Below are 18,372 nucleotides of genomic sequence, written 5' to 3' on the forward strand. Positions count from 1 at the left end.
CATAATATTAAACGAAAGAATCCAGTCGTGAGTATTTAGATTTTCAAGGTCTGCCAGGGAGATAACCGACACCGAGTTTGCAGATCCTCGTGTGATATTAAAATTTGAGCACCTTGACAGTAACAATCTTCTGAGCACTCCATGTCAATTATTGAAGTTGCCCATACTTCAGATAGAAATCAATAAGCTCTTGGTCAACCTTTGGTTGAGGGAAAGGAACCTCAGCAGTCGAATCAAAGCTGTGAAACGTGAATGCCTTTTGTGTTATCGGCATGTCGAACTGCGAGTCCTTGGAATTATCACAATCAAACGAAGCAACAGGCTCCAGCCAATAAACACTTGGAAACTCTATAGCTTGATTGATATGAGCCTCTTTTTTCCATAAGGGAAACAAGGCCTTCTTACAGTTCAAGGCGTCTTCTACTTCCTTCTTTCTCCTTTCCCTCTCCCCTGCTTCCTTTGCAACTTTTAGAGTTTCATCCAACTCTCGGTCTCTCTTCTTTCTTTTGAGAGCTTCAGTAATAGTTTCTTCAACATCACTATCACTGTCATTAATGATCTCCTTTCTCTTAGCTTGTGAATGAAAACTGAAGCTACATTATCCTTCAGTTAGGTTGTGACTTTGACTTTCGGTTGGGTAGTTTCTGTTTTCACAATCACCTTCTGTTGAGCACTTTCTCCCCCTTGTTTTGGAGGTGTGAATCTCTCCGAAACACCTTTTATTTCGTGCAACATGGCTAGGGCAGGAAGTAGTTTTGTGGTGAGATGATTCCTAATGGTCAAAGTGAGAATGGGATAATGAGCACCAAGAATATTGGTGAGCATATCCTTGACATCCCCTGCACAGCTGCGAAAAACAGCTCTCCCTGTCTTCAACAAACCAATTTCTTTTTCAGTGTGAGCTAGCTGAACCTTCTGAACTTCAATCAGGGAGGCTTGTGGAGCAAGTTCTTCTTTCAAAGCACTTTCTTTTGCTAGATCAGCGTGAAGAGATTCAAGTCGAAAAGTTACTGAACTAATAAGTGAAGAATTCTTAGTTTGGATAGAGGAACGCACAGCCTCAAACTTGATTTTCTCTTCTTGAAGAGGCTTGGACAAAGAATCCATAGAAGCATTCACCTTTGCTACATTTGTATCAGCATGCCCTTTTAGTGACTCAAGAAAGATATGAGTACTATGAACAATGTCATTAATATCAGTGGTGGCCTTTCGACAAGAGGAGGTAGACGCATCAACAACTTTGGTGAACTTTAGAATAGAGTCAATGTATTGTTCAAGAGTAGTGTCCAGAAAGGCTTTAAGCACAATAGGACTTGCTGTCATCAAGCAGTTTGTCTAATTTCTCATGAATACTCTGCAAGTGTTGGCTAGTGATTGGAGCATCATCATCCTCATCAGTAGGAAGTCAATATGGGCTGAAGTATGTAGAGCCATACTCATCATTAACACCATCGAGAGTGGCACCAAAATCGGTGGAATGTGAAGGTGAAAGAGGTTTAGCGATGATTGGAGGTTCGGTTTTAGTAGTTGCCACCGTATCAAATACGTTGACTGCTACTGTCGGTTCAGGAATAGAAGTAATTGTGGATTGGGAAATTATAGGAGGTGGTAAGGAAGTTGTAGAAATAGGAATGGAAGTAACTGGGGGTGGTGATGGTGGAAAAGAAGTTGTTGTTTGGGATGTGGTAAGAGGAAGAATAGGAATAACCGAAACTGGAATTGTCTGTTTCGGTGATGAAGGTGGGGTTGGAAGTTTGTTATGAGGAGATTCAATTGGAGTAGGTGATTGGGGAGGAGTTTTGCCTTTCGGTGAGTCATGACGAATTTCCTCTTCTTCATTCTCCTCATCTTTGTCGGAACGAAAAGGAGTAGGACTCTTGGACTTTCGTGCCATCTATTTAATCTTCTCGGGCTTAGAAGAATCTCCTTTATCATATTTTCGCTTCTTTGACTTAGAAAATTTAGATGTATCTTCCTCTGTGGTTTCCTTCTTGGTTGTAGCCCATTTCCGTCGGTTTCCCGGCTTGTCCATAACAGCCAGTGCAGCCTACTGTTCTGGAGAAAGGACTCTCGATTCCTTAGGAGTAAGTTTCTGGTAATCAGCCATAACATGACTCTCGGTTGTGACACATCGATACATAGACTCAGGAACTGAGCCATTGTGAGGGAACTTGATTGGATTAGAGATGATGATAATCTTGGTGTGAAATGTAGCAATAGACGCGACTAGGGCATCCTTCACCACAAGAATGTCCAAAGTAGTAATCGCCTGTTGTGTAACAAGAGTCCAAAAGTGACCAACTGAAATCTCTAAATGCCTCATAGAAGTGTTGAGGCTCTACACCACTTGAAACCAAATAATCGTCCGGTAATCAAGATTGAGACCATTATAAAGGCCATAGAGAAGGGTCAGGAAAGCTTTGCTAGTGCCATCAGATATGCCGCTCCTCTCTGCCAAATTCTTAATGAGAAGAGTAAGCAATCCATTCCACTGAGATGGTAAACACGACTTCTTAACCTTTATAAATGTGGTGAGCACATCCGTATAACCCATCTCGTAGAGCATCGAGAATAATTGAGTAGTGGTGATGAAGTCTGGTGAAATAACAGAGGAATCCATAGTGAGATGCAACAACGAACAAAACCTCCCTTTTGAAATAGAAGCCTTTTTCGAATGGATTTGAAAGTAGATTCGTTCTTTGTTCTTGTCATATGTGGCAGTAGAGTAAACCAGCGATAAGAGTGACATCGGAACAGCTTCCACCTGCGTTAGGGCAATAACCAGGGAGGATACTTCAAGCATTCAACAACGTGCAGCATATATGAATCATACAGATATGGGTTTAGTTCGATGATCATATTCTAATTTGGCTTGATCGTAAGTAATGTTGACAAAGCAATCTGATCGTGAACTAATGAAGAACTCGCCATTGTTGATTGAAGAAGGAAGATGAACAGTGTGAACTTGCCTTGTAATTTGAGAGAATTTGTTGCTGGTAAAAGACAAATAAATGTAGAAACCCTTTATATATCGTTTCCATGAGAGAGAGAAAATTCATTACGATAATGACGTGATCACTAAAACGTCGCCTGAAAAAGCACGATATAACAGGTTGGCTACTCCCAGGTATACATCAGCACGCGTGGGTATAGAGACCGTTCAAATTCACCTCTCAAATTCTTATCCTTAATCGTCGTTTGAAATTCAGTGTCGCTCCAAGAAATAGGATTGCCACTGTTTGGCCAAAAGATAAACAAAAACTCAAACTAACAGCCATCAGAATGTTGGAAAGTAAAATTATCGTGCAATAGAGTGACAAAAGATAAAGAAATAAAGAAAATGTGTAGTGGATGTGAGTGATGTATTATTATTGGCCATAAAGCAGGTGATTCCAGGCAAGAATCGCTTCCTTCAAAGTCAAGAGAGACTTTAAATACTTGTGTAGTTTCGTGACAAATACGATCAAATGTTTGTTAAGAAACATTGAAAGACTTCTTTTTAAGTCATAGGCTTAAGTGTAGCTTAGCTTCAACCGAATATCGAGTCTTGACATAAGACCGAACATTGGAAGAAGTACTTGTCAGACCGATGTGGTCTGTTGAACAAGTGGGAAGGATATATTTTATAATGACTAAATAACTTATAGATAAAGTCTATTAGGCTGATGCTAGCCATAGCTACGTTTCATGATTATGAAATGTGGTAGACGGATGTCAAAACTGCTTTCCTTAATGGGAAGTTGACTGAGGATGTTTAAATGAGTCAGCCAGACGGTTTTGTAGATATGAAGCATCCAAATAGAGTGTGTAAGATTGAGAAATCCATTGATGGATTGAAACAAGCATCTCGCAGATGGAATCTTTGTTTCGATGAGAAAATCAAAGAGTTTGCTTTTCTGAAAGTGAGGATGAGTCATGTGTATATGTCAAAGCCAGCGGGAGTATAGTTAGCTTCCCCGTATTGTATGTCGAAGACATACTACTCATAGGAAACAACATCCCGACCCTGCAGGAGGTTAAGTCCTGACTTGGGAAGTATTTCGCTATGAAGGACCTCGGAGAGGCTGTCTATATTCTCGGAATAAGGATAGTGAGAAACAGGAGTAAAACACTAATAGCACATAGTCAGAATACTTACTTAGACAAGGTACTAAAATGTTTTAGTATGGAGAATTCCAAGAAATGGGAGTTACTGATCCAAAGCAATGTAAGTAAGACTCAAAGCCCGAGTACCAAAGTCGAGATAGCATAGATTAACCGAGTACCTTACGCTTCCACAGTTGGCTGGATCATGTATGCTATGACTTGTACTCGCCTTGATGTGGCCTTCACTTTGAGCATGGTCAGCAGATATCAAGGGAACCCTGGCAGAGCACATTGGACCGCAATCAAGAATATTCTTAAGTACCTTCGGAGGACCAAGGAATGGTTTCTAGTCCTCGGTGGGAGTGATGACTTAAGGATGCGAGGGTATAGTGAAGCTAGTTTTCAGACCGACAAGGACAACTACCGTTCTCAGTCGGGCTGGGTCTTTACCCTGAATGGAGGAGTAGTGACATGGAAAAGTTCCAAGCAAGAGACCGTAGCTGATTCAACGTTTGAATCAGAGTACACAGCAGCAAGTAAAGCATCAAAGGACGCGATATGGTTGAAGAACTTCATTGGAGACGTTGGAGTTGTGCCAGCCATAAAGGAGCCTATGGAGATTTTTTGCAATAATAAAGGAGCGGTTGCCTTGACCAAGGAACCTAGGGATCATGGCAAATCCTGACATACCAATAGGAAATATTACTTTATTAGACATCAAGTAAAAGAGGGACTCCTCGTGGTATAGAGGGTATCGTCAGAGGATAACCCAGTAGATCCCCTTACGAAGGGACTAAGTAGGGTTAATCACTTGCAGCATGCTAGGAGCATTGGGTTGAAGGACGATATTAGCTTAGATTAGATAGTTTCGAAATGTGTAATAGATAAATTGTAATTAACATTTGATGATTAAATAAAGGTGTATTATTTATGATTAAAGTTATTGTCTTGTATTAATTATTTACCTATTGTTTTACTTTGCATTTTTTGACTTTCTGAATAATAGGATTATTCGAACAGTCCACTGTCGCTCATACTTTGGAAGAAGGTATGAATGAAGACTATCGTGAATTGGTTTGTAAACTGTCTAAAGTGTATTAGACATAAAAAAACATTTGTTGCAACGTTTATGAGTTCTTATGAAATATGATTTGAGCATTGGACTAAACCCACACTTGCTAGCATCACTTCATGGAATTTATCACGAGTGATCGCAAGACGATAATATCATATTGTCTTTAAACCTAGATATATGTTTTATTGTTTTCAAGTTGGTTGTGCATTGATAATGCGTAAATGCATCAGTAACTTGGTGTTATACAACGCATTGTTGTGCATGATTTAATGAGTGAATGGTAAATGCATATAAGTCGAGTTTCATCTGTTCCTTTTATCCTAAGAGGCTAAAAGCGATATCTGGGCCCCTCGATGATTTGGCTTGACTTATGTGTTGGGCCCAGTCAGAAATGAATTGATATGTTCAATTAAATTTTATGTCATACAAATCAGAGATCGAGGAACAAACTGCAAGACAATAAGTATGACTATGTTCCATGTAATTATCAGAGTTCGACAGTGGCTTCTGAGAGCTACGATTGGTAATCGGATCCTGAAGTCATACTTGCACTTATAGTTATTAGACTTATCCAAGTGGGAGACTGTTGGATTAGTTTCTAAGTCCATAACCATATTTGGTATGTACTTGACCCGGTTGTTGCATGGTCCTTTTGGGTTGCCTTCCAAAGCAACTTGACAGGATGATTTATGGAGGAAGAGGATATTATGGTTTATTAATATATTATATGAATAATATATTAAAAGAGAAATCATATTAGTTAATTAATATTGATAAAGAATTAATTAAGAAATTGATTTTGTGGTCAAAAGAGATTAATTGAACTAAGGGGTCTGAAATTGCAATTATAAGATAATTGGATTTTGGGTTATGGATCTCTTGAATTATAGGGTGGACGATTTTAAGGTGGAAGCGCAATTCGAAATCCTCCATGCCTTGTTCTGGAAGGTTCCAATATACTGCTTAAGGCCTAAGCTATCCAATTACGGTTCTGACTGAAACCCTAGCAGAACACCTATATAAAGGACCCTAGGGCTTTAGATTTCGATAACCCCAAGAAACCCTAGAGTTCTTGGAGTCAAAATCAAACCTCAATTCCCTCTCTTCTCAATCATCTTCTTGCCTTGGTGTTTGTAAGCCATTAGAGGTATTACAATTGTGATACTAAGCTCTTGAATTTGAAAATTCATGCTACTATCAAAAAGTAATCATCTAAATTTGTTTTAGTTCTAGATCTCGATTTTATAGTATGGTAGATTAGGGTTTACAAGCTTTGGATAAATTTTCATGTATAATACAGAAACCTAGATCCAAAGTTTTAGGGTTTTGCATGTGCACATAGGAATGTTCTTTTGCTCAAAACCCATCAGTCCTCTGGTGGGCCCGCTATGGCAATGTTTCAAGATCTCAAGGCTTACTTTCCTGAACACACATCTTCATATAATTCCATCCGCACAACTTCTGAAGAGGTATGACTCATCCCAAAAGTAGTACTTGAACTCGAAAAATAATTTCTTCTTTTGTTGGTATGTCAAGTCTTTTGGAAAGTAATCACTAGCCTAGAAGTTGGCTATATTAGCATACCAAGGTACCTCACCCGTGATAACCATTAAATATTCTTTAGGAAAGTCATATCCTATATTGTTCTCTTCTAATTCTTCCAATCTCAAGTTTTCAAGTCTTGATAAGTGGTCGGCTGCCATGTTCTCCATTCCTTTTTTTATCTCTTATCTCTATGTCGAATTCTTGTAAAAGGAGCACCCATCGTATCAGTATTGGTTTGACATCAAACATAGCAGAAAGATACTTAAGGGTAGAATGGTTAGTAAACCCAATTGTTTTGGATAAAACTAAGTATGTGTGAAATTTATCAAAAGCATAAACTACAACAAGAAGCTTGTCAACCCTTTGCCCAAAACAACTCCTACTGCATAGTCACTCGCATCACACATCAGCTCAAAAGGGAGATTCCAATTTGGGGCGATCATAATAGGGGCACTAGTCAATTTATCTTTCAATAATTGAAAGGCTTTAAGGAATTCTTTAGAAGTAAAATGGAACATCCTTCAAAAGAAGTTGAGTCAATGGCCTTGTGATTTTTGAGAAGTCTTTGATGAATCGACGGTAAAATCCTGCATGGCCTAGAAAACTTCTCGCCCGTTTTACATTTGTAGGAGGTGGTAATTTTGCTATAGTGTCTTCCTTTACATGGTACCACGTGCACCGGAGTCACCCATTGGCTATCGGATATGGAATATACGATACCGACATCCAAAAGTTTGACTACCACCTTCTTCCCCACCTCTTGCATGTTTGGGTTTAGTCTTCTTTGGCATTGAGCCACTGGTTTAGCCCTTCTTCTAAGTTGATTTTATGCGAATAATAGGCGGGACTAATTCATTTGATGTCAGTAACCTTCCACACTATGGCACTTTGTCTTTTCTTGAGTACTTCCACTAGACTTTCTTTTTCATGTTTCATAGGATCAGATGCTATGATTACTAGTTTTTGTTGTCCTTCTTCCAAAAATGCATACTCCAAATGTTCGGGTAAAGCTTTCAGCTCAATTTTTGGTTTTTCGTCAGTCACCACGACGTGGGCATCCTGCTACATTATGGTGTTGCAGTTTATTTCGTCTGATCGTGAAAAATTGAGAGACCACGTCGTGGGGTCAGTGCCACATCGTGGTGTTTCTTCAACTCCTTTTATCACATCATTGTACTCGCTCTCTTCCAAAAGCTTCTCTAGTTCTTGTATGTCAAGTTCAGCATCAAAATCTCCTCTTTTAGCACCAAATAGCTCTTGATTTCCTTCTCTTTCCATTCTCCAAGCTCTTTCTCAAGTAATTCATCAAACGCATTGACTGAAAATGTCGTATCGCCGCTTATCCTTGAATATTAAATTGCTCGATTTACTCCAAAAGTGGTTGCTTCTTCTCTAACTCAAAGAGTTAGCTTGGATTGTCTTACATCAACTAAAGCTCGAGCAGTGCTCAAAAATGGCCTTCCAAGAATAATTGGGAATTGTTCATCTTCCCCTATGTCTAAAACAATAAAATCTACGGGAAAAACAAACTTGCCAACTTTTACTAGTAAGTCTTCACATATACCTCTCGGAAAGGTCATAGTCTTGTTTTCTAAATGGATGACCATGCGGACCAGTCTAGGTTTGGGAAGATCAAGCCTCTTAAAAATAAATATGACATTTGATTCACACTTGCTCCCGAGTCGTCTAGAGCGTGGCTTGTTTGTAGGTATATTTCCAAATTGGCATGGTAGTGTCAAGCTTCCTGGATCACCCATTTCCTTTGGTAGCATATTCAACATCGTGGCTGAGCAGGTTTCATTTAGCACTACCTTTGACAATCCCTCCATCGTCTTTCGGTTAGTTAGGAGGCCTTTGAAAAACTTTGCATATTTTGGCATTTGAGTTAAGGCTTCAAGGAAAGGAATATTAATTTTAAGGGACTTTATGTGATTTAAGAAATTCAGGTAATCTTTAACATTCTTTCCTGGATTGCTCTACATGGGAAGGGCAGCGGTGGGTGGTATGGCTTAACGGGTTCAATGCTTTTCCTTTCAGATTCTTGCCACGGCGTGGTATCATCACCACGTCGTGGTGACTATTCAGTCTCTTTTATTTGACTTTTTTCTCGACTTTCTTTCTCCACATCCGGGTTGTTTCTGTTAATGGGAATCAGATGGTAACAATTTTCCCACTTCTGGTTGTTACCGCTTGGATGTGAGCTCGCTTTGAGTTTTGTTCGGTATTTCCTAGAAGTCTTCCCAGTGATCTTTCATTGAATTATTTAGCTAGTTGCCAAAGTTGTTTTTCGATGTTTAAGATTTAAGCTTGCTGATTTAAGAGTAAGGTTTCTTGATCTCTCATTAGTGCATGTTGTTCTCTTATTGTTGCTTCCGTTTCATCATGTCTCTTTTCAGATGCAGCTACAAAGTGTGTGTGTGTGTGTGTGTATTGACTCAAAATCAGATTTCTTCTTGGGTGTTGGTTCATCCCTTTGATAAAAGCCTCTTCCTTTTTGTTCATACTTCTCTTCCTTGGCTTTCTTGTATTTATCATAAGGAAACCACTTCTTCTTGGCTTTCTCCAATCTTCATCATATCGTTCACTGCTCGAGTAGAAAGCTTGAACCTTTTGGTTTCCAATTTCATCAAGATCATAGTCTTTAGTCAAATGTGGTCCGTTACAGTTTTCACACCCAAGTCTTATAGAATGGATTTTTTGATGCATCTTAGTCATCCTCCTATCCATATTTTGTAACATTACTAAAACTGCCGACATGTCTTTTGAAGCAGAATTTGCAAATCCCCTTGATAGCTTCAATTTATTTACTTCTTTTTATAGTTTTTTAGCACATTTCATTCGTATTTTAGTTAATTTCCATGCATATTTTCCTTTTTGTTATATTTATGACCATTTTAGGTACTTTGTAGTTTCTTGACCATTATTGCAGATTTTTTGGAGATTAGCGGAGCGGGATTTTTTGGAGGCGATTGCACTTGAAGGGAAATGGGGATTTCGTGCTTGATGGCTGTGGAGGTGATTCATGGAGTGGGCTTGTCAATTGCTTGAAGGCGTGGAAGTGTTAAACTTTAAATTTGAAAGGCACGGGAGAATTCTTAAGTGTGCAAGATCGATGTTTAGGAGTTTGCGGAAGCTTTGAGTGATGGGGAGAGGCAAATTGGTCTCAAATTGAAGAGATCTTGAAGAAAAATGGGCTAGAAGCTGATTAGACTCGAACTGGGCCAATGGTTAAGCTATAGGGGTCCAAATGCTGAAGAAATCCAAAAACTCTGTCATAGTCACGCGGCCCGTGTAAGATTCCCCGCGGCCCGCGTGGATTCCTGACAAGGGCAAATTCTTGATTTTGTCTAGAGCTCTAAATTGGGAAGGTGGGTGTGCCTCTTCAGCCTTATCTTGGAGGTCCGAGTTTGACACTTTCTCTCTGGAGTTTGGAGCAGTTTTGAAGGCCAAGAATACCTCAAGAATATCTTCTTTTCATCTCTTGATTCTTGTCAAATGTTTAGTACAATCTTAACTAACTTTGCTTCTTTGAGTTTAGTCATGCTTGGATAAACTAATCTGGGTTGACTTTTTGTTGAATCCTTTGAACTTTTGTTGAATGTTGAAGAATCCATGAACTTGTTCTTAAATCTTTATGGAAATGTTTTGTGTTTTATCATATTATCACTACTAGTATGTTTTTATTCATGAGTTTAAATGTGTTTGTGGTGATTATTTGGCTAATTTCTTGAATAAGTAAAGGATCCTCAAATTAGCAAGCAACAAATGATTTTTGTGTTTTTTTTCTTCACACAATCACAAAAACATTTTCTCCAACATGGTTGTGAAATCAATTGACTCCTCTTGGATTTGGTGACTTTTTTGGTTCTTAATGCTAGTTGACTTTCACTAATTACATGCTATTTAGAATTAGTGACTTTGACCAAGGAAATTGTTATGAACTTCTCTAGCTATTTCAAGAATTAAGAAAAGTCTAGGTAATCTCAAGCTCTTTGGAATACTATAGCCAAATTAAGGATTTAAATCAAAGTATTGCACCATTGGATTCTAATGATATGTTCATCAAGAGGCAAAGTGAGGAAACCTTAAATCAACCATCTCTCTCTTATTGATTTTACAACAAACCCGTGTTTTTGTTGAAATTGTCTATTTAAATCATTGTTAATTCTAGTTTGTTTCAAGTATTACAAAACACCAAATCGCCCCCCCCCCCCCCCCCCCCCGCCCCATTTTATTTTTATTGTTATTTTACAAGTATTTTTACAAAGAGATTTTTTATAGAGTTATAAATTGAACCAATCTCCGTGGATTCGATCCCTTTACCACTATACACTATTTTAGTGTAAAAGATTTAGGGTTATTAATTTTATTGGCCTCGACAACAACCAAATTTTGGCGCCGTTGCCGGGGATTGGTTTTGATTTAATCAGTTTGTTTCTCTACGCCAAGATGTCATTGTGCTGGTACTCTAGTTTAAACATCAAAAATTGAAGAAAAAAAGTGTGGTTCGGGAATGAACACTCCTAGCATTGAAGATAAACTTTCTGAGCTAGCTCAGTTAGTTATGATGATTGAAAGTGAGCATAGTGTGCAACCCACACCTTTTCATTATGATTTTTGTGCCCAAAATGGACATCAATATGACATGTGTCCATACTTACAAAGAGAGTGGGAAGAAGTGCAAGAGAAGGGAAGCTACTACTGGTCAAACCAGTTGAGTTATGATCAACCTCAATAGGATCAATGGTGGGACAACAACCAAGCTTGGGGATACAACCAATACCAAAACTCATAACAAGGTTAGAGAAGTGACCAATACCAACAACCTCCACAGTTCCAATATCCATATCCTCCACCTCCTTAACAACCTAAAATGCCAAGCATGTCCTTAGAGGATATTGTGAAGAGCATTGCCACATCTACCCAAAATTTCCAGGAAACAACGCAAGCTAGCCTCAAAAGCTTAGTGCAACAAATAACACAACTTGCTCAAACAATTAGTATAATGGAAGATCAAGACAAACTACCATCTAAAGATGATAAAAGTTTTGATGGCCCAAGAGTGTTATATGGAGAAGAGGAAGAAAGCGTAGAAATGGAAGAGGCTATCAAGGAGGAAGAAGAAATTGAGAAAGATGTCAATGAAACTATAGAGTAAGTTTTTGGTGTTAACAAAAGAGAGGTTGAGCCACCCACTACCATTGAGAAACTAACTCAAGCGGTAGACGAACCAAAAGAGATGAAAACGATAAATCTGTCAGACCTTTTAATTGATACATATCCCGAGAAGGAAGACACCCAACCGGTCACCAACTCTACCACCATGTAAACGAGGGAAGAGTTGGTCACCTTACTGAACAAGTACAATAAATAATATGGTTGGATGCTTTCTATTACTGAAAGATGTCAATGAAACTATAGAGTAAGTTTTTGGTGTTAACAAAAGAGAGGTTGAGCCACCCACTACCATTGAGAAACTAACTCAAGCGGTAGACGAACCAAAAGAGATGAAAACGATAAATCTGTCAGACCTTTTAATTGATACATATCCCGAGAAGGAAGACACCCAACCGGTCACCAACTCTACCACCATGTAAACGAGGGAAGAGTTGGTCACCTTACTGAACAAGTACAATAAATAATATGGTTGGATGCTTTCTATTATCAAAGGTCTAAGTCAGGTATGGTTTTCCCGTAAAATGAAAGTCAAATACAAGAAAAGAGTTCTAATGGAGATGTGGAAATTAAAAATTGTTGAGACGGGGCAAATTTTCAATGTTAATGGACATCGGTTGATGCCTTTCTATGAAGGTTTTGATTCAAATGTACAAGATGTCGTCCATTTGGACGCCCCAAAGTGTTAAAGTGAAGTTTCGAGGCGTCTCGCCAAAGACGTTAAAGAATGGCATTTTTGGGAAGCATTGTGCTTTTGTCTTTTATAAACCGAATAAAATGATTTTGAAAATGTTTTTTTTTTGTTTTGAAAATGTTCATTTTTAGAAAAAAATTAAGATTTATTCTCACCTTTGATCCAAACCTTTTGTTGTGTTTTTGAAACCGGGACTTTGCGGGAATCATTTTGGCCAAAAATCAAGTTTTTAGAAAAATTTCAAATTTTGAAGTGCAGGAAGTCATGTGGCCCAGGTCAAAATCCACGCGGCCCGCATAGGGTCTTGTGCAGCTTATGTGCGGCCCATTCCTTGCCCGCATAGAAGAATCAACTCCAACCATGTTCAGCACACGCGGCCAGCGTGCAGGTTCCATGCGGCCCGCGTAAGACTTTGTGCGGCCATCATGCGGGTTCCACGCGGCCCGCATGCCTCATACCAAAATTTTGTCTAGCGCTTCTATTCACTCGAGGGAAAAATAAGGAAAATAGAAGCAGCCTCTACGCGGCCCGCGCCCCGCCTGCGCTCCACATAAAAACTCGATTTCCTGGAGATCTACCGGTCGGAATCCCACGAAACCACCACCATTATTCACTATTTTTCCTCCTCTACGAACCCCTATGATCTACCCAACCCTCTGATTTAAGTCCTTTCTGCCCTTTCCTTAAGCATTGAGAACAATTCTTGTTCTTAAGCTTGGGGTGGGCCATTTCCCTTATCTTTTAATTTTTCATGCATTTTTCTTTAGTTAGGTTGCATAACATATTAGTTTAAGTTAATTTGCATTCATTTTTTTTTAATAAAATTTCAAAAAGATTTTATTTTCTTCTTTTCCACTTTTTATTTTTGCATAACATTTAGCTTAAGGCATTAGCATTCATGCATTTTGTTGTCTGTTTTTTCTCACCTCCTTGGATACCATGGAACAGGTTCACAGTTATTATATCATTATTGGTCTAGGATCTTGTTGTTATCTCACCCATCGAACTGAGACCACTAGTTGCAGTTTGGGATTTCATACTCGGGATCAGATGCTGGAAGCTTAAAGGAGTAAGTGATCATGGCCACGTAGTTTTGTGAAGAATTATTCATGCAATACTAACAACTGTAAGATATACTATAGCAATGGATGTTCTTAGCCTTGCGGTTAACGCCGCCAAGAGGATCACACTTGATCATGTTTGAACCGATAGGATGAAGCACTGGTGCTTGTCCCCAAGTAGAATCCATATCCGATCTCTTTAGATCACCATATTTTTTTGCGATTTTTTTAGTATTTTAGAGAGTCCTTTAGTCCACATTTGGAAATTTTCATCATCTTTGAAAAATCACTTGTTTGAAAAGGAGCTTACATTACATCTTTATGCTCCACACATGGTCATTTTCACACTTAGACCATTCAGGTTATATCACTACCCTTTCAGTTCCACTTTCACACTTTTGGGAACCAAATTATGAGTAAAAAGGTTCTTGTTAAAAATTTTGATTGTTGATACATTACCTTCAAGTTTATCAAAAAAGAAAAAAAGAGACAGAGAAAACGAATAGCATGTGAATTTCCAGCTGCAACTATCTTAAATAGGTGACCGGTTTAATTATTGAACAAATTTTCCAACATTTTGGTCACCCAACGTTTGATTTTCATTTGTATAGGCTTGTTTTATTGTATATAGATCGAGTTTTTTGTCGCAAATTGGTGATGTTAGAGAGACTGTCAAGTCGGATACTACGGGAAGTTTGGGCCAACACTAAGTGAACCGATTCCTACAACGGTGCCCGAGCGATTAAACCCCATTACACATGAGAGTAGCCGACAGACGTGAGATCAGAGTGTAAAATTAAAAGAAGTGCTCCACACGAGCCTATCCAGCTGCTTTCTTCCTACTACTGATGTTCTTCGTTGTATGCATGTTTCAGTGGGGCTGCAACTGCTCATCCCTCCTTACTCACCTAAAGGAAGTGTCCTGGCTATGGTTTATGGTTCCATTGTCATCGGATGAAAAATTTGTGAGGTAATAGCATGATCAATTCTGACCATGTTTACTAACGGTGATCAAGTTCCGCGGTTCTATCCATTCTTTTTATTTTCCTTAAGATAGTTCATCCCGAGTTCATTTTAGTCTAGTCTTACTTGAGAACAAGTAAGGTTTAAGCTTAGGGTGATTTGATAGCTTCATTTTATTTACTTCTTTTTATAGTTTTTTTTAGCACATTTCATTCGCATTTTAGTTAATTTCTATGCATATTTTCCTTTTTGTTATTTTTATAACCATTTCGGGTACTTTCTAGTTTCTTGAGCATTATTGCAGATTTTTTGGAGACTAGCGGAGCGGGATTTTTGGGAGGCGATTGGACTTGAAGAGCAATGGGGATTTCGTGCTTGATGGTTGTGCAGGTGATTCATGGAGTGGGCTTGTCAATTGATTGAAGGCATGGAAGTGTTGAACTTTAAATTTGAAAGGTACGGGAGAATTCTTGAGTGTGCAAGATCGATGTTCAGGAGTTTGCGGAAGCTTTGAGTGATGGGGAGAGGCAAATTGGGCTCAAATTGAAGAGATATTGAAGAAAAATGGGCTAGAACCTTATTAGACTCGAACTGGGCCAATGGTTAAGCTGTAGGGGCACAAATATTGAAGAATCCCAAAAGCTTTGTCATAGTCATGCAGCCCGCGTAAGATTCCCCGCGGCCCGCGTGGATTCCTAAGAAGGGCAAATTCGGTATTTTGTCTAGAGCTCTATATTTGGAAGGTTGGTGTGCCTCTTCAGCCTTATCTTGGAGGTCTGAGTTTGACACTTTCTCTCTGGAGTTTGGAGCACTTTTGAAGGCCAAGAACACCTCAAGAATGTCTTCTTTTCATCTCTTGATTCTTGTCAAATGTTTCGTACAATCTTAACTTACTTTGCTTCTTTGAGTTTAGTCATGCTTGGATAAACTAATATGGGTTGACTTTTTGTTGAATCATTTGAACTTTTGTTGAATGTTGAAGAATCCATGAACTTGTTCTTAAATCTTTATGAAAATGTTTTGTGTTTTATCATATTATCACTACTAGTATGTTTTTATTCATGAGTTTAAATGTGTTTGTGGTGATTAGTTGGCTAATTTCTTGAATAAGTAAAGGATCCTCAAATTAGCAAGCAACAAATGATTTTTGTGTTGTTTTTCTTCACACAATCACAAAAACATTTTCTCCAACATGGTTGTGAAATCAATTGACTCCTCTTGGATTTGGTGACTATTTTGGTTCTTAATGCTAGTTGACTTTCACTAATTACATGCTATTTAGAATTAGTGACTTTGAACAAGGAAATTGTTATGAGCTTCTCTAGCCATTTCAATAATTAAGAAAAGTCTGGGTAATCTCAAGCTCTTTGGATTACTATAGCCAAATTAAGGATTTAAATCAAAGTATCGAACCATTGGATTCTAATGATATGTTCATCAAGAGGCAAAGTGGGGAAACCTTAAATCACCCATCTCTCTCTTATTGATTTTACATCAAACCCTTGTTTTTGTTGAAATTGTCTATTTAAATCATAGTTAATTCTAGTTTGTTTCAAGTATTTCAAAACACCAAAACCCCCCATTTTATTTTTATTGTTATTTACAAGTATTTTTGCAAAGAGATTTTTTATAGAGTTATAAATTGAACCAATCTCCGTGGATTCGATCCCTTTACCACTATACACTATTTTAGTGTAAAAGATTTAGGGTTATTAATTTGTTGGCCTCGACAACCACCAAATTTTGACGCCGTTGCCGGGGATTGGTTTTGATTTAATCAGTTTGTTTCTCTACGCCTAGATGTCATTGTGCTCGTACTCTAGTTTAAACCTCAAAAATTGAAGAAAAAAAGTGTGGTTCGGGAATGAACACTCCTAGCATTGAAGATAAACTTTTTGAGCTAGCTCAATTAGTTATGACGATTGAAAGTGAGCATAGTGTGCAACCCACAGCTTTTCATTATGATTTTTGTGCCCAAAATGGACATCAATCTGACATGTGTCCATATTTACAAGGAGAATGGGAAGTAGTGCAAGAGAACGGAAGCTACTACTGGCCAAACCAGTTGAGTTATGATCAACGTCAATAGGATCAATGGTGGGACAACAACCAAGCTTGGGGATACAACCAATACCAAAACTCATACCAAGGTTAGAGAAGTGACCAATACCAACAACCTCCACAGTTCCAATATCCATATCCTCCACCTCCTTAACAACCTAAAACGCCAAGCATGTCCTTAAAGGACATTGTGAAGAGCATTGCCACATCTACCCAAAATTTCCAGGAAACAACGCAAGCTAGCCTCAAAAGCTTAGTGCAAAAAATAACACAACTTGCTCAAACAATAAGTATAATGGAAGATCAAGACAAACTACCATCTAAAGAGAGCCCTGTGCCATTCCTTTGAAAGATGATAAAACTTTTGATGGCCCAAGAGTGTTATATGGAGAAGAGGAAGAAGGCGTAGAAATGGAAGAGGCTATCAAGGAGGAAGAAGAAATTGAGAAAGATATCAATGAAACTATAGCGTAAGTTTTTGGTGTTAACAAAAGAGAGGTTGAACCACCCACTACCATTGAGAAACTAACTCAAGCGGTAGACGAACCAAAAGAGATGAAAACGATAAATCTGTTAGACCTTTTAATTGATACATATCCCGAGAAGGAAGACACCCAACCGGTCACCAACTCTACCACCATGTCAATGAGCGATGAGTTGGTCACCTTACTTAACAAGTACAATAAATAATATGGTTGGATGCTTTCTATTATCAAAGGTTTAAGTCCGGTATGGTTTTCCCGTAAAAAGAAAGTCAAATACAAGAAAAGAGTTCTAATGGAGATGTGGAAATTAAAAATTGTTGAGATGGGGCAAATTTTCAATGTTAATGGACATCGGTTGAAGCCTTTCTATGAAGGTTTTGATTCAAATGTACAAGATGTCGTCCATTTGGACGCCCCAAAGTGTTAAAGTGAAGTTTCGAGGCGTCTCGCCAAAGACATTAAAGAAGGGCATTTTTGGGAAGCATTGTGCTTTTGTCTTTTATAAACCGAATAAAATGATTTCGAAAATGTTTTTTTTTTTGTTTTCAAAATGTTCACTTTTGAAAAAATCTAAGCTTTATTCTCACTTTTGATCCAAACCTTTTGTTGTGTTTTTGAAACCGGGACTTTGCGGGAATCATTTTGGCCAAAAATCAAGTTTTTAGAAAAATTTCAAATTTTGAAGTGTAGGAAGTCACGCGGCCCGCATAGGGTCTTGTGCAGCTTATGTGCGGCCCATTCCTTGCCCGCGTAGAAGAATCACCTCCTACCATGTTCAGCACACACGGCCAGCATGCGGTTTCCATGCGGCCCGCGTAAGACTTTTTGCAGCCATCATGCGGGTTCCACGCATCCCGCATGCCTCATACCAAAATTTTCTCTAGCTCTTCTGTTCACTCGAGGGAAAAATAAGGAAAATAGACGCAGCCTCTACACGGCTCGCGCCCCGCCCGCGCTCCACATAAAAACTCGATTACCTGCAGATCTACCGGTCGGAATCCCACGAGACCACCACCATTATTCACTATTTTTCCTCCTCTATGAACCCCTATGATCTACCCAACCCTCCGATTTAGGTCCTTTCTGCCCTTTCCTTAAGCATTGACAACAATGCTTGTTCTTAAGCTTGGGGTGGGGCATTTCCCTTATCTTTTAATTTTTCATGCATTTTTCTTTAGTTAGGTTGCATAACATATTAGTTAAAGTTAATTTGCATTCATTTTTTTT

The 18,372-nt window shown here is 38.6% G+C and overlaps 2 protein-coding genes across 2 annotated transcripts in view; one reads left to right on the forward strand and one right to left on the reverse strand.

Annotated features, from left to right (window-relative positions):
- Positions 1 to 1,405: 1,405 nt before the first annotated feature.
- Positions 1,406 to 1,894, reverse strand: LOC111913422 (proline-rich receptor-like protein kinase PERK8). The gene has a single exon (XM_023909127.1). It carries the CDS (start codon positions 1,892 to 1,894, stop codon positions 1,406 to 1,408), a length of 489 nt encoding a protein of 162 aa, XP_023764895.1.
- Positions 1,895 to 11,711: 9,817 nt separating this feature from the next.
- LOC128134084 (uncharacterized) overlaps positions 11,712 to 18,372 on the forward strand; it is a 62,676-nt gene continuing 56,015 nt past the window's right edge. Inside the window, exon 1 of the mRNA XM_052771496.1 lies at positions 11,712 to 11,860. Coding sequence (XP_052627456.1) covers positions 11,712 to 11,860 — 149 coding nt within the window. The remainder of the gene's footprint in view (positions 11,861 to 18,372) is intronic.

The sequence above is a fragment of the Lactuca sativa genome, chromosome 5, assembly GCF_002870075.4.
Source record: "Lactuca sativa cultivar Salinas chromosome 5, Lsat_Salinas_v11, whole genome shotgun sequence".
NCBI lineage: Eukaryota > Viridiplantae > Streptophyta > Magnoliopsida > Asterales > Asteraceae > Lactuca > Lactuca sativa.